Source organism: Aquarana catesbeiana, linkage group LG09 (assembly GCF_042186555.1).
Source record: "Aquarana catesbeiana isolate 2022-GZ linkage group LG09, ASM4218655v1, whole genome shotgun sequence".
Classification (NCBI taxonomy): domain Eukaryota; kingdom Metazoa; phylum Chordata; class Amphibia; order Anura; family Ranidae; genus Aquarana; species Aquarana catesbeiana.
Genome location: NC_133332.1, coordinates 199,058,626 through 199,075,614, shown reverse-complemented (window position 1 = coordinate 199,075,614; position 16,989 = coordinate 199,058,626). Strand labels below are relative to the sequence as shown.

General features: G+C 44.3%; 1 protein-coding gene across 3 annotated transcripts in view; it reads left to right on the top strand.

Annotated features, from left to right (window-relative positions):
• Window positions 1–452: 452 nt before the first annotated feature.
• The window catches only part of LOC141108189 (carboxyl-terminal PDZ ligand of neuronal nitric oxide synthase protein-like), a 194,406-nt gene continuing 177,869 nt past the window's right edge, over window positions 453–16,989 (top strand). For 2 of the 3 annotated variants that reach the window (XM_073599525.1, XM_073599524.1), the window contains exon 1: window positions 453–1,250. In XM_073599525.1, coding sequence (XP_073455626.1) covers window positions 1,146–1,250 — 105 coding nt within the window. In that variant the 5' untranslated portion in view covers window positions 453–1,145. Of the gene's footprint in view, window positions 1,251–10,903; window positions 11,223–16,989 lie in introns of those variants that run through there. The other variant, XM_073599523.1, reaches the window with a different exon arrangement.

Genomic DNA, 16,989 nt, shown 5'->3' with positions numbered 1-16,989 from the left:
ATTATCCCTACAATCCATGGGAATTCTTCCCGATTATTCCATGAACATTACCCCCCCCCCCCAATAATTGAAGCGTTCTCTGACTCCTCATGTAGAATCCGTCCTTAGTATTCCCCCCATTTATCAAATGTCCCGCCTAAACCCATCCCGGGCTGCATCTATCCCAGACATAGAGATCTCTATGGAACATTTCCTTTTTGAGCGCCGTTCGAGTTCCTCGTCACAGAATCTTCTACACATGATCCGTATAGATAACATAGACGTGTATACTCCCCGGACACACCTCGCCTTCTCTCCGTACATACAATACTAATCACAGACCTTCGGATCCATACACAACGGAGGGGCGTGGCTGGGGGCGGACCGGAGGGCCGACACGTGCTTAACTTTGCTCCAATAGGCGGTGGCGCTGTGTCCCGAGTTGGAGGGGGCGGGGCCAGAGGGCTCATTCAAATCAGCATCTAGCTGGGAAGACACACCGGGGAGAGCGGCTGATGGGGAGTGCTGAACCCTGAGTGCAGGACACCTCCCTTTCCCTCCCCGTAATAGTAGGGGGAGACACGCTGGGAGCGGCGCAACTCCATTATCTCTGTGGAGCTCAGGTGGGAGATTCCCTCCAGCGCCAGATCCCTACACCTGACTGCTCACTTCCAGCCCAGAGCCTCCAGATTTACATGGGAGTAGGGGAACCCCACAGGAGAGGCTTCTGAGCCCCCATATTTTTGAAGACCCCCCTCCCCTGTACACCTCTATCACTGGGGATCACCAGCCCCTCTGTTTTCCTGGAGATCTTCTGTGTCCCTGGAGATCCCAGAAGGACCACCCTCGTCTCTGGAGATGTTCTGAGGACCACCCTCGTCTCTGGAGATGTTCTGAGGACCACCCTCGTCTCTGGAGATGTTCTGAGGACCACCCTTGTCCCTGGAGATCTTCTTAATGGACCACCCTTGTCCCTGGAGATCTTCTTAATGGACCACCCTTGTCCCTGGAGATCTTCTTAATGGACCACCCTCATTCCTGGAGATCTTCTTAAGGGACCACCCTCAGCCCTGGAGATCTTCTGAGGACCACCCTCGTCCCTGGAGTGCAGTATTGGCACAGTTGAAGCCCCCCAGTTATACAGTGGACAGGCTGGGGGGAGCATTATGCCGGTGAGGAGTAGGTACAATCTGGTGGATGATGGATGTGATTCTCGAATCCCCCTCCATAATGAGGAAGCCTTCCAACATGGCATTCACTTCCAAGCCAAGGTAACTTCTGCTCTGCCCACTGGTTACTACCCACTGTGCCCATGTGTCATATCTACTTTGCCCACCTGCTCATGCATCATAAACTGTTCCCTCCTATCTTCACCACCTGCCATCACATACTATCCATTGTGCTTTGCTTCACTTGTTACTGACCTGTAGCAACATTTACTCTACCCATCTACCACCATTAACTTCCCACCAGGCCTGCCCATCTCGCATATAGATAAGTAGTTCTGGACAGCCGCACTCTGAATATGCCTTTTATTCAAAAACTACAAACAAAAATACATGCCACAGCATATAGTGTGAAACGCGTCAGTTTTTGTTTGTAGTTTTTTGAATAAAAGGCATGTTCGGAGCGCGGCTGTCCAGAACTACTTATCTATTTGCTATATGCACTGCCAGCACTTGTGGCTTCTTAACTGGTGAAGAGATTTACTTTTGGTCGATCCTCCTGGAGCGGTGATACCCCCCTTCTCTATCCTGATTTCTGGACTCTGGCCATCTCGCATGACATACTGAGCCTTCCCGCTATGAAATAGATCTATCTATGTATCTATCATTTACTCCGCCCAGCTACAGTCACCAGCTATGGTTACCACCTACTGCTTCCTGTCCTTACCATCTACTGTGCCCACCTACCATTAACCCCCCTGCACGACATATTGTACCCAACTACCACCACTTGCCCATGACCACCCAACACTAACTAGTATGTCCACCTACCATTTCTTACTGTGCCCACCTGCTGCCATCGGCCGGGACCACTTGCCACCATTCATTGTAGCCTTCTACAATTGCCTAGTGTGCCCTCCTGCCTTCATCTGTCCTGACCACTTACTGCCTTCTAGTGTGTCCTCCTACTAACACCTGCCCTGACTACCTTCCACCATCTACTCTGATCTGCTACCAACCACCGCCTACTCTGCCACCAACTGTTATCTCCAGTGACGCTTACCATCATTTACTGTGCACTCCTACCATAGCCTGAATTGACCACCTACTACCATTTGCACCAAGTGCACCTGCCATCAACTAGCGTACCCCCTACCACCAACTGCCCTGATCACCTACCTCCACCTGGCCATATTCTGCAGTGCTGTACAGGAAAGACTAAAACAATTTAGATTGTAAGCTCTCACAAGCATGGCCCTTGGAATCCTCTTATATTGTAACTAATGTGTCTCTTTATTTCATAAAGTGTTATGCTATAAATATCCTGAGTAATATTTAGTCTGCACCAGAGGAGCTTACAATCTAATGTCCCCTCTACAAAGGCTTACCTGACTATTTTTATTATCTATAATGTTCTATTAGATCATCTTCCACCTTTTTTTTTTTTTTTTTTTCTCTCTCTACTGAGATACATTATATACAATGTGCCTTAGTCATGTAAAGACCACCCATTTCTCCACCTGCAGTAAATTGAGAACATTCCTGTCTTTTTATATTGTGGTGATATTGTTCACATGATGTGAGTGGAGGTATAGGAGATGTAAAGTTTGCATGAGAGGAACGGCACAAACTTCGCCCAGCACAAGTCATGAGGTCTGTGTTCTCTGACAGGCTGTGGAGTTCCATCTCTGTCTATAATGTGGGCTCTTCGGAGTGTCTCTAGTCATAAGCTGGTCAGAGCTGTTCTCTTGTATCACATGTTTGTAACTCATAACAGCCAATCAGATTCATTCTGAGGTTTTCAAGGACATCTGGACAATGGAAGCAAGTGCCTGATTGGTTACTATGAATCCCTGTGAGCTTATGCTCTGTTTGTATACAGTGAGGACTTTGGTCTTTTATTTTAACCGCAGGATTACTTACTGGCGCTCTCATTATTATTCAGAAGAGGACAGAAGAATTTTGTTAGAAATAATCTGCCGTGTTTAATTTACCACTGTCCACTGCTGGTAATTAATAATGTGATAACAGGACTGCACGCTGACATTTACGGCTTACTCCCCATGGGGTTCAGCTTTTGTGAGATCCAATTCTGGGTGTGTGTGATAGTGAGAGGGCCCAGTAATCTGCAGGCTGTTCAATGATCTGTGATCCACCTGAGGCCTGCAATACTGCAGTCTATCCATTGCATCCTCTCTGCTCCTCGGACATGGCAGCATGCGGTCAGTGAGGACACTGATTTGTCTTTTGATGGAGAAATCTAATGGTGGTTAGATAGGCTACAGATGTCTTTGTGCCTGAAGCCAAAGCCTCAGTCTACCAGACTTGTACATTCCTCTGCATTGGTGGCTGCACTATTGTAGGCTTCGCATCAGATCCCAGAACAAGGAGAGGAAAGGGCTCTACTCGATGATATATATACATAGCTGAAAAGCACAGATGTGACATTTTTGTATATACCCTGCTTGTAGCCTGAATGGAAATGTGATTTGTATGGCAGGAAGCCACAGGTGGATCTCAGAATCTTAGCACTGACCAAATTCTGCTTGCACCTCCTTGCTGGCAGTACTGATCCTGTGTGCTTGTATCTGTGTTGGTGGAAGGCAGGTAATTCCAGGTGATGTGCATGTCTATCCATATCTCAACCTGCTTCATGTTCAGACTTTGCATGAGCTGTATATACCTGCAAAGAAAATCCACAAGGCACGAAGCACAGCATTGCTGAAAAACTATCTATGTCTCATCATTCTTAAACTTCACATTGGCTGAGAAATGGACCTTTTCAGTGCCTTTTTTGGCCAACCTCACCATGAACTGACTGGTTGCATCCCAACCCTACTTCATGAAAGGGTTGGTGTCCTGGTCTTGCACCGATGAGTGCTAACAGGCCTGAAACAAATTTTTTTTTTTTTTTAAAACGGACTTTATGGTGATGGCTGTTTGTATCTGAGCCAGTGTTTCTCGACCCCCCCCCTTTTTTTTTTTTTTTTTTTTCAGTCAAGGCCCCCCCCCCCTTAAAATTATGGAAAGTCTCGGTGCACCCCATTCTAAAATGTAAAAAACCTAGACTAATCATTTTTCCATAATACAGCAACATCTACACACATAGGACACCCAGTGTTAGACGCCATACACACTATTAGATTTTCTGCAGATTTTTGTCTTCATATTTACCAAAACAATGTAGTGCAAGGGCCTGCCTGATTGCATACAAATTGAAATTCTTAATCAGGCAGCCCTTGCACTACATGGGTTTTGGAAAATCTGCAGAAAATCTAATAGTGTGTATGGGGCCTAAGAGGCGATTTATTCTTCCAAAGCAAACACACATTTGCACACCGGTAATGACTAGTATTCCATTGTTTCTATTTTCCCCCACTCAGCTAATGTGATCCCAGTGCTGATGGAGAGGGCAAACACAGATGCTATGCGAGCCACTAAACGTCCTCCTTATCAACCAATGATGTCATTGGTAGGATTCCAGTGGCTAGAAGGTTGTAATGGTGCACAATGAAAACCTGTGGCTTTATGTACAGTGCCTTGAAAAATTATTCATACTAGGGATGCACCGAAATTTTGGAGGCCAAAACATATCATCCGAAAATGGTGTTTTTCAGCATATTGCTGAAAGAAAAAATCGCAGATAATAGCGCATGCGCAGTAGCCACCCATTACAGAGTGTCATCCTGGCAGCTCAAGGTCCTGTCCTCCCCTCCCTCCTTCCCTCCCTCTCTCCTTGCAGAGCGGTGATCTCCCTGTGTCAGGGAGCTGAATTGTCCGGGTGGCCGTAGTAACAATGTCCTGCCTCCTGTGATAGATGGCACACTGATCCAATGCCGGGACATTGAATCAGTGTGACATGTTCAATGGAGGCGGGACGTTGTTACTGCAGCCTGGGCAATTGAAATCCAGCTCCATGACACAGCGGGTGATCGCCGCTCTGATAGGGGCACAGGTAGGCTGCATCCATAGGCACTGGTGAGGCTGCATCTTATGCAACCTACCTCTGCCCATAAGATGCAGCCTCACACGTGCCTGTGGATGCAGCCTGCCTGTGCCCCTCTACAGGCATTGATGAGGCTGCATCTTATGGGCACAGGTAGGCTGCATCTGACGGGCACTTGTAGGCTGCATTGATCTATTATATCATGTTTGCAGTCTCTAACCATCTCCTGTATCATGTCTGCTAGAGGTGCACCAAATGGAAATTTTGCTTATACTATTAGCAGTGTGTTTAAATTTAAGTAAGAGATTGCAGACATGATACAAGAGATGGTTAGAGACTGCAGAATGCATTTTTCTTGAGCTTTTCTTGCACTAAAGGTGCCAATAATGGCCAACAATAAATTCATATTCATTTAAATTGATGATATTAAAGTTGCATATAATACAATTTGTATATTAAAAAAAATATTACATTTATTTTAAAATTGTCATTTTCGGCAAAGTGCATACTGCATTTTCGGCACCAAATTTCCATTCAGTGCACCCTAATTCATACCCCTTGAAATTTTCCGCATTTTGTAATGTTACAACCAAATACGTAAATCTGTTTTATTGGGATATTATGTGATAGACCAACACAAAGTGGCACATAATTGTGAAGTGGAAGGAAAATGATAAATGGTTTTTCATAATTTTTTACAAATATGTGAAAAGTGTGGCGTGCATTTGTTGTCAGCCCTCTTTACTCCGATACCCCTAACTAAAATCTAGTGAAACCAATTGCCTTCAGAAGTCACCTAATTATTAAATAGAGTCCACCTGTGTGTAATTTAATCTCAGTATAAATACAGCGGTGAAGCCCTCAGAGGTTTGTTAGAGAACCTTGGTGAATAAACCGCATCATGAAGGCCAAGGAACACACCAGACAGGTCAAGGATAAAGTTGTGGAGAAGTTTAAAGCAGGGTTAGTGTGTGTGTGTGTGTGTGTGTGTGTGTGTGTGTGGGGGGGGGGGGGGGGGCTGCCAATAGTGTAAGGAGGGGCTGGCCAAAGTATTACAGGTTATTTCTGCAAACAGCTCTCATGGAAGTGGAGAGGGTTACCTGTCCAAAACATCTACCCATTATCTCCCCCCACCATAAAATGTTTATAATGAGCCACCAGAGTGGGTGAGGAATCAGATAAGTTGACCTTACACTTTGGTCTTTAAATACTCATTTACGTTTTATCCTTATGTTGACCAAGCATGTTTGTGTCAACTCTGCTTGCAATGTTATATGCAGAAGTAGTCATTTCTATTTTTTTTTTTTTTTATCCACTGTTTCCTTCCAACCCACAGCAATGGCAGGACGTTGCAGCCCAGTTCCATCATCAGTGGGATTTTCCCAACTGTGGTGGTGCTATTGATGGAAAACATGTCTGGATTGTCCCACCATCCAACTCTGGCTCATATTATTTCAATTATAAGGGCTTTTGCAGCATAGTCCTGCTAGCTGTAGTGTCTGCCACATATGAGTTTTTGTGTCTTGATGTTGGGAAGAATGGCCGCAACTCTGATGGAGGAGTCATTATGCAGAGTTCTACAAGCAACTCCAGAAAGGCACCTTTAAACTTGCCACCTGCTGAGGAGAATGTTGAGGGCCTCAATTTTGTTTTTGTTGCAGATGAGGCGTTTGCTCTGTGGGGGGTGGGACATCTTATGAAGCAGTTTCCTATGAGGAACCTCTCCCCAGAGCAGACAATATTTAAGTACAGGCTTTCTTGTGCCAGAAGGGTGGTCAAAAACACCTTTGGCATCCTCCCCAATCGGTTCAGGCAGTTTTTAACACCATGTGGTACTGTGCTGCTGTATACTCCATAATTTTTTTTTTTTTTAAAGAGGAATGCTAGCAGCTAACTTGTCTCCGTGCCAACTGACGCGGACCCTGCTGTGGCAGGCCCAGCTGAAGAGGCTGCAGCTCGGCCGTGATGACGGGTCTAGAAAATGCCCGTGCTGGATTGCCCTCCCAAAATGCCAGAGATCTACGGGAAAAATACCTGGATTATTTTGTGGGTAGAGGGGCAGTGGCTTGGCAGCTAATTGTAGCTGATCATGAATAACATTTTTCTTTGATCCTAAACTCATATTTCATTTGAACTACTGTTGTCTGTTTCTTATCTGTCTAATATTTTCACAAATGGCCTTTATTTTGGACACTTGCTACAATAATGCAAACGTTCCTTATTTGCTACACAGGGTGACAAGCTCTTCTGAGGTGACAGCAAACTATTATTGTGTGCCGTGGGTCTGCCACACACACACACACACACACACACACACACACACACACACACACACACACACACACACGATGTTTTGGTTATTAATGGATCTAATGCATGAAGTTTAAAAACATTATGCCTTTTCAACTCCTTTAATTTTTTTGGAGGCCTAAAATTTGCCAGAGTTGGCCACATTTTAGTGAACATTGTCACTGTAATTACAACAACTTAACACATACACTGGTATTGAGCATTGAAACAAAAAGCCACACATTGTTTAGTAAACAACATTTTACTCAAAGCACATTCACATGTGCGTTTTAAATCAAACCAACATCTTGGTGTATAACATGTATGTTTTGCATTATTTCTCCTTTTTTGTGGCTAAACAGGCATGTTCGAAAACATTAGATACACATCCCCAACTCAGGAACTTACAAAGTTTGAGTTTGGTAAAGTAAAGGCCAAAATTTGAAGCCACGGACATGTAGAGGCAGAACTATTAAATGTCCCTTATTATTTATCCCCTGCTGAAAATGTGTGTAGTTCCAGACATGTTGTTTTCTAAACCCACAAAACGCACATTGCGTCAACATGTGCTATCTCCCATCACGAGGTATCAATGGACATGTTTTGGGGGTGCAACCCCTTCCTCTGACCTACTTTAGTTATGAGGAAGGGGTTGCACCCCCAAAACGCATCCATTGATACCCAGTAATGGGAGATAGCACATGTTTACACACTGTGTGTTTTGGGGCTTTAGCAAAATAGATGTATAGAAATACACACATTTTAGGCCTGGGATCATGAGGGGAAAAAAGAATGTTAAGGCATAATTTGTAGGCATCTTCAAATTTGGGCTTTGCTATTCTTCAAAACACAGAAACATTCCAATTCACATTAGTTATGTCAATGTTTCACAACTCTCCTTCTCAAGATGCAAACCCAGGTCATGTTTTATATATTTGTTGTATTTGGCACAGGTGATGTCATTTTCACTGTTAGTGTAAAAACGACTTTGCGAATTACTGAGGAAAATTCCGAAAACGGGACCTGGTGGTGCACCTAGAGGAGTGGAGAAACACTGAGTTCTGTCCCTAAACTTTCACATTTCAAAGTCATAAAAACATGGTAAATACCGTATTTAAAGGGGAAAACAGGAGCCAACAAGTGGAACAACAAAACTTCAGACCAGGCAAGAGGAAATTAAAACTTGGCAAGCATGTCCACAAATACTCAAATTCTTTGCTGTAAAGCAGCAGCAGCCTCCTTGATTTGCTCCAGATCCTTCAAACAATGCAACATATCTGCACTCGTTCTGCCAATAGTGCATCGTGGAAGATCATGACCCAGTAAGAAGAGTAAAAAGGATTAAGGGAACGTAAAAGTTAAAGTGACTGAAGCCCTACATAGTGAGTTTATGGTCAAGTTAGTAGTAAAATTCCATAAATACTTACCTACCCAGTCTATTGTTGCTTGCCCTTCAGACACCTACTACTAGGAATGTACACACTGCAACTACTTTGTAATCTTGGCCTTGGTGCCTGGGTCTCCAAAACTCGGACCTAGCAACACTGCCAGCTTCTTCCACCTCTTCCTTCTCCATGCTTATGTTAAGGCACTACATAATTTGCTTATGTGTGGAGTGGGTGTTTTGTTTGGACATCTAAATACACGACATGTATGCACATTTGAACACAGATTCCAAGAATACTTGCTTGCGCAAACAAGAGGCTCCCAAAAAATTTCTTCCTCTTCTGGGTCACTTTGGCCCCCAGTGTGACTCGCGTTAGGGGATTTGACGTCCACAATGGCAAGCTCTTTGCTGGGTCCAGGAGTCAGATCCCATGGCTCCAAACAAACATCCTGGGTGAGCTCACCACACTCACTTTCCTCTAAAAATTAAACTACACCATTCACTAAGCCACCACAAGTCCCATCTGTTTCTAGCATCCATTTTGCTACATTAGTTGACCAACCTTGCACATGGTCTGATGTCAGTGTTTGCTGCTGACTAGTGGACGCCACCATGCTGCACTCTGGTTTGTTTTTCTGTGAAAAATGCATAGAAAAGGGAAGGTGATGGCACTTGTCCAGTGTTTGCCCTCTGTAAAATGACAACATTGAAAAAGTACAGCAGTTGCCCCCCACCCCTCTTGTCTCCTATGGGATAGGGGATATATGATGATCATCCTAAGAGGCATGACTCTGTGTGACTGTGATCCCCGGGGCCTCTCCTATACCCATGTCTACACTGGCAAGGCTGCATTAGTGGACACTGATGAGCCAGGCAGCAACCAGAAAGTGTTCTTGACCCCTTAAGTTCTGCCTTTGGCCCACCTAGAAACACCCCTGTCGGTGGCTAAATGAGTGTGTTTGAAGTTGGCACTTACGTTTTTGTGGGAAAGATGGCCTTGTTGCCTCCCCTGTTGGGGCCTGAGCGGAGGTAGCCTCCCTTTTGTCCCTTGTGGTGGCTTGGATTTAGCCTCCCTTCGTCCCTTCTGGTGTCTTGGCTGTAGCCTCTTTTTTGGTGCCCCCCTGTTGAAAGAAGAGAAATTAAATTTGATCCAAAAATAAATAAATGTCCAAAAACGGGAGCAAATAAGAATGTTCATATCTGCTTTATATTTACCTTCATCTTTTAGAATACCAAGTCATACAAAGATTTTAGAAAACATTAGATAGAATTCTCTTGAGCTACTTGTATAAAGAACATATACAGACAGCTAATTTTCACATATCCATATTGGTTAGATACAAATATTGCTTACTTTTTTTTATGATCTGGCGTAATGTACTCCATCTGGTCTTGTTCACGGTGTTTGAGATCAGACCATCAATTTCTGATTTGGTCCTTTCGATCATTCCACCGAAAATTTGCAATGCAAAACGGCGATGACCTTCTCCAAACTGAGGTCCTTTCGGCTGTTGGGTCTTTCGTAATTGAGCAGCTTGCAGTCGTATTCGTGCTTCTCTAGGATGTGCACCATCTCACCCTTGCTCATGGGGGTTGCTTTGTGCCTCTTATGAGCTCCACCACTGCGGGGCTGCCTGGAATCCACCAAATCCGCCATGTTGTCCCTCCCAAATGTTCCGCCGTGTGTGTCGCATGCAGAAGAGAGATGGTCATGACGCACTGAGAGCGGAGTTTCACACATGCGTAGTGTATATAAAGCCAGAACGTACTGTCAATGGAACGGCCATAGGAATGATCTTGGAATGGAGAACGAACGGTCGCTATTGCCAACACACGAAAGGAGCCATAAAACGAAGGGACAATTGGAATTTGGGCCATAGGTGGGTAGTAGCCTATACTTCTTAGACTGAGGCCTATATTGGGACCAGCTTATGAGTTCAGCCAGGCATTATGGTTTGTCTTGTGTTTTTGTCTTGCAGGCAGCATACCATTTATCGTGACTGATCAATTTACAGCGCCTGATTTATTTTTATTTTATTTTTACCACAATTCATTGACCTGTACCGGGAGCTGCCCTGTCACTGGAAGGTCAAGAGTCGAGATTACTCCAATAAAATATTGAGGAAGGCAGCGTTGGAGAAACTGCTCGAGTTGGTGAAGCCTTTGTACCCCAGGGCAGACATCAACTATGTCGAATAAAATTTCCAACCTGAGGAGTACTTTTAAAAGGGAGATCAACAAAATCCTCGACTCAGAGATATCTGGAGCAGCAGCAGATGACCTATATGTCCCCAGGCTGTGGTATTACAAAAGCCTGCAGTTTTTGACCGACCACACAGAACCCAGGCCATCGCTGTCTACGCTCCCTTTGACATCTGCTGAGGGCACAGCTCCTGAGGTCCACACAGGTCCTGCTGCACAGGATGAAGATGTGGAGGATCCCAGCTTGACCCAGGTATAGCATTGTTGAACATATTTGTATCCAAAAATACAGTGATAACTAGACATTATTATTCAAATATTTCTGCCTTAACAAAGTGGTTTCCATATCAATAGACAGTAGGGACCAAAAATGATTTGAACAAGAATGAAAAATGATGGGGTCAGAATGATTGTCTTTTCTATTTCTCTACATTCAATTTGCAACAGTGAGGAGATCAAAATTGTGTGTGATTGATGACCAAACCCTAAAAAAGATTCTACTTATGTCCCATTTTCATACGCAGAGAAGTGTCAGTCTGGAGGAGCCAGCTGTCAGCAGTCAGACAAAGTCGCAGATCCCTCCCCTATGCCCTTCTGATAAAAGGGACAGGAAGAGCAGGAATCTGAAGGAGGCCACGGCTGCCTTCCTCAGCCAGGTCACTACTGCCATCCAGACAGACCCAGATGAGGCTGAGGGATTTGCCGTGCTGGCTGCCAATAAATTAAGGCAGATGGACGGTGAGCAAAGGAGCAGGTGTGAAGAACTCATCCTGCAGCTCCTCAACAAGGGAGTGAGGGGCCAAATTGCCAAAAACGCACACCTGTGTTTTTTGTGGCCCCACATCCACCACCTCCACAGCAGCATGGTGGTCAGTGGCAATACCAGCCACAAGACCCCCAACAAGGCCGCTGATCTGGGGATTTGCACCCCTACCCCCTTTACTAATTGTTTTTTTTGTTTGTTTTGTTGAATGATTATATTTTTTATATGCATAGAATGCACTTTTTGGTTAAGTTCTTTATATTTGGATGGCAGCATCTCTAATTTAATTTTGTTTTTCTTTTTTGTTTTTTAATGCACAATTAAAAAATTGTGTAGAATAATACTTGGCTATGTGTATTATTTCAAATGACAGTTTGAGAGTAAGCAGTTACATTTTCAAAAATACAATATAAAATTAACAAGGGTCACCAACATAGTGGTATGTTAAAAACTACAGGATAATGGTGTTGTGGTAACTTGCCCAAAACATAAAACAGGCATGTTATTATTCTTGATATCACTAGAAAAAAAAGCCTTTTCAAATACGTTTGCCATAACTCCATCAGTATCACCAGCAAAGCAGCTTCATTATTATCCATTAAAGAAGAAGAGAATGTGTGCTGCATTTCGACATTTCATAATTTGCCACATCACGAATGCTATTTCTCCATTACGAACACTAGGTCACAAGACCGACCGCTTCCGGCTCGTCCTTGCTTCCGAGCATGCATGTTTGTATTTTGAACTTTCGTGTGACAGACTTGTGTACAGACGATACGAAAATCTGACAACAGACCGCTGTCCGCGGAAAATTTACTAGCCTGCCATCCAACATTTGTTGGCCAAAAGGTGGACAACAATTGTCTGAAGGAGGGTACTAACGGTCGGATTTTACACAAACAGTCTGTCATCACACAATCTCCTGCCAACAATCGGATCGTGTGTATGAGGCTTTAGAGTCTACAAAAGACTGGAGACTGGGGCGGAGGTTCATCTTCCAGCAGGAAACGACCCTAAACATACAGCAGAGCTACAATGGAATGGTTTAGATAAAAGCATATTCATGTGTTAGCATGGCCCTGTTAAAGTCCAGACCTAAATCTAATTGAGAATTTGTGGCAAGACTAAAATTGCTGTTCAGACGCTCTCCATCCAACCTGACAGAGCTTGAGCTATTTTGCAAAGAAAAATGGTCAAAAATTGCACTCTAGATGTGCAAAGCTGGTAGCGACATACCCAAAAAAACTTGCAGCTGTAATTGCAGCCAAAAGTGGTTCTACAAAATGTTGACTCGGGGGCTAAATACAAATGCACGCCACACTTTTCAGATATTTATTTGTAAAAAAATTTGAAAACGATATACTGTTTTCCTTCAACTTCACAATTGCGGGGTTGATTTACTAAAACCTGGAGAGTGGAAAATGTGGTGCAGCTGTGCATGGTAGTCAATCAGCTTCTAACTTCAGCTTGTTCAATTAAGCTTTGACAATAAAACCTGGAAGCTGATTGGTTTCTATGCAGAGCGCCACCAGATTTTGCACTCTCCAGTTTTAGTAAATCAACCCCTATGTGTCACTTTGTGTTGGACTATCACACAAAACTCCAATAAAATACATTTATGTTTTTATTTGTAACATGACAAAATGTGGAAAATTTCAAGGGGTATGAATACTTTTTCAAGGCACTGTACCTTTAAAAGCAGGCTTCATCCATGTACTGGCTGGTATGCAATTTTTAGGCATTTTGCCAAGCCCTGAAGAAACATGCAGTCCACTACAGCTGGCCATACACAAAGTGACATTCACTCTGTGGGTGGCCCTGTTGGTACCCACTCACCTGACGTCATTTGACTGAAAAATTTAAGAGGCCAGGCAGACATTTGTCCACCAATCAAGGTCTACACCCAATCCGATGCAGCCGCTGTTCAGGTATTGTGACAGGAAGTGGGGCTAGCTGTCAGAACACAATAGCCGTAGCAGCAAATCCATCTGCACTGTTTAGTGTGGTTGGAGAATCTGTGTATGACCAGTTTAAAGCCCAACCCTGAAAACTTTAAAAAGGTCATTTGGAATGGGGCTGCACCTGCACTGCAAGGGCTACCTGCTCATTTGGTCTAGGGGAGAGAAGATGCACCTTTTACTTATCCTTCAATTCCCACCAATTGGCTCTCCCCCATGCTCTGGTGGTGGACTGTCGCTTGGGATCATTATGTCTAAAGCAGGACCCCGAATTTGTCCTAATGATGTCAAGACCATAGTCCACTGGAGCAGAAAGAAGACACTGCAGGGACCTGTCTAGCAGTGCGGAGGAACATGTAAGTAAATCTTCTTCTTTTCTTGGTCTCCTAGACCCAAACGAGTTTCCTGGAGTTGAGCTTCAAGTGTGATGTGTATTCACAAAGTGTAAACCAGGGGTGTCCAAACTTTTTTGAAAGAGGGCCAGATTTAATGAAGTGAACATGTGTGAGGGCCGACCATTTTGCCTGACATTCTTTGAACCATTAAAAGTCTAAGTGTGTTCGTCCGAGCACTAATACACTGCCCATCAAGAATTCTCTTGCCTTTGTGGCTGTGTGTGGTGAAGAGATGAGTTTGGGAGCGCCGCTCAGGACTAAGAATGAGCTTGGGCGTGTTATTTGGATATACCGTATTTATCAGCGTATAACACGCACCTTCACTTTAGGGGGGAAGTTTCGGGAAAAAACGTACAATTTAAATAAAGAACTGTGAAGCAAAAATAAGGGTCAGTGCCCATCTGCAGCCTCTCTATTGCCATGAATGCAGCCTGAGAATGTAGCCTCACCATTGCCATCAATGCAGCTTGATTGATGCCCATCTGCAGCCTCGGAGGGGACAGGAAGGGGGGCGGGACGAGCGCCGACAGATTATGTAAAGGTGAATCTCCTGTTTACATGGCTGCCTCTTTAATACAAAGTCCTGCCTCCTATGGTTGACAGAACAGTCGTCCAGTGGCTGCTCAGGAGACAGGACTTCCTATTACAGACTCCGCCAAGTATACAGGAGATTCTCCTGTATGTAATCTGACAGGGCTCGTCCTGCCCCATACCTGTCCCCTCCGAGGCAGCGCCGATAAATACAGTATATATATCCTTTGTGGCCCCCAGATATCTAACTATCCCAATTACCAGGGGGGCCACATTAAACCAGAACGTGGGCCGCAGTTAGCCCACGGGCCAGACTTTGGACATACCTGGTGTAAACAATCAGACCCCTTGGAGTTGCAGCCGGTCAGGAAGGTCTGTTACTGTCACATGAGATGTTGGAGTTTAGCAGACTGGTTTAGCTTTTGAAGTGTCTGGTTACAGGTTATATTTTCACATTACACTCGGTGGACTACAGCACGTTGATCGTTTCATTCTGTAGGGGTGCTGGCCACATGTGCTTCTGGCTAGCCTGTCCCTGAAACTGCAGCCCAGCAGGAGAGAGGCCACGGCCTGACTGTTGAGAACCACTGTTCTAGATAGATAGTTTGATAAATGGTTCTATGTTTAGGCTGTATATGTGCTGTAAATTTGTGGCTCTGGGTTGACTATTCCAATAATAATGCAATGTTTAGGTTGTTTCTGGGCTTTAAGCCAGCGTCTTTGGGTGAACAGTTGGATAAATGGTTCTGTATATTTAGGCTGTGTATGTGCTATAATTTAGCGGATGGGTGCTCAACCTGTGGCCCTCCAGCTGTTGCAGAATTACAAGTCCTATTAGGCATTGCAAGGCTGACAGTTACAAGCATGACTCCCAAAAGCAGAGGCATGATGGGACTTGTAGTTCTGCTGCAGCTGGAGTGCCACAGGTTGAGCACCCATGATCTAGCGCCCCTGGGTGGACAGTTGGATTAAATAGCTTTGTTATTTAGGCTTTATCTAGAGTATAGCCCAATGGTTCTTGTACTGATGGCTAACGGTTCTATATTTGGGCTGTAAACCAGTGATTCTGGATAGAAAGTTGAATAAATGGCTACGTATTTTGTCTGCAGTTGGGCTATTGGAAGAGTCGCATGGCACCACCTAATACATTTTGGATTTGTGATCATAATCTCTATTATAATGGGATTATTGGCACACAGTCTGTCACATTCTGCCTTCTTACTGTCTCCTATTGCAAACCCCCCCCCCCCCCCCCCCTTTGCTCCCTTTTATTAACAGACTATAATCTGCTTTTGAAATAAGTCTGGAAAAAGGTTTTTGTGCCACCTTAAGTGACGGTTTGTATTATCAATGTCAGGAAAATTTTTGTCTGCTTTTTGCCCCCAGGGATTGCTCCTCTGACATCTGGTTGGTTGCTATGGAGTACTGCTGTTGAATTATATTAGAGTCTGTGTTAGCTGGCACCAGTCCCTGTACCGAAGGTTCTTCTAGCTGGGCAGAAACATTTCATATACTGTAGGTAATTAAAGTTAAACTCCCTAGTCTTGCAGATCATCTTCCTCTGACCTTGGAATGTTCAGTGCCAGGAAGATTGTTTTTGCACATTGGCTACTGGATTCGAATTCTACCCCACAGAAAAAAGGTGGCTTGTAAAGCTTCATTAACTGTTGGCTATGGTACAGCAGCTCATAAAGCAGGTTGTTTGAGTTGGGGCAATATCAGCACTTCTAGATTCCACATTATCCTAGGAATACACCTGTCTACTTGGAAGTGTAACCCTTTTCCTCTTCTAATTGAGGATGTGAAGGCTTGGCGGTTCAGCCTCTGGTAGATGTGCCGCGCTGATCTGGCTATGTTTCTGCTACCAGACATTCCTGGGTGTGGTGGGGGTAGCTCTGTCTGTGTTCTTTATACACTCTGTATAGGGTCCAGCATTGTTCCTGACCATCTGTTACCATGGTGCATTAATCTGCCAGCCTGTCTGAGGGGGCCGCACACGCCTGGCTCCTCATCTTGGAAGCCGTGCCACTTTTTAGAAAACTTTCCTCTTATGCAGGGCAGTCGCATCACTCAAGAATAACAGGGCCACTTAATTATCTTCAAGCTGCCGCTATTCTCGCAGCTTTCAGTAATCACTGAAAGACTACGCCATTAGTATAAGACGGCATATAAAAATAGCAGAGAAATGTAAAAATATACAGAGAATATTTAGTGAGGACATGCACTGCTAATGCTGTGTAAAGATTACATACCATGATATTAAATGACTCTTTCAGCAAACCGCAAAGTGATTTCTGCAATATGCGGATCGCTCTGCCCTTTTTTTGCAGTGATGTGAAGAGGCGAGCGCAGAACGTGATGTAAACTCACGGT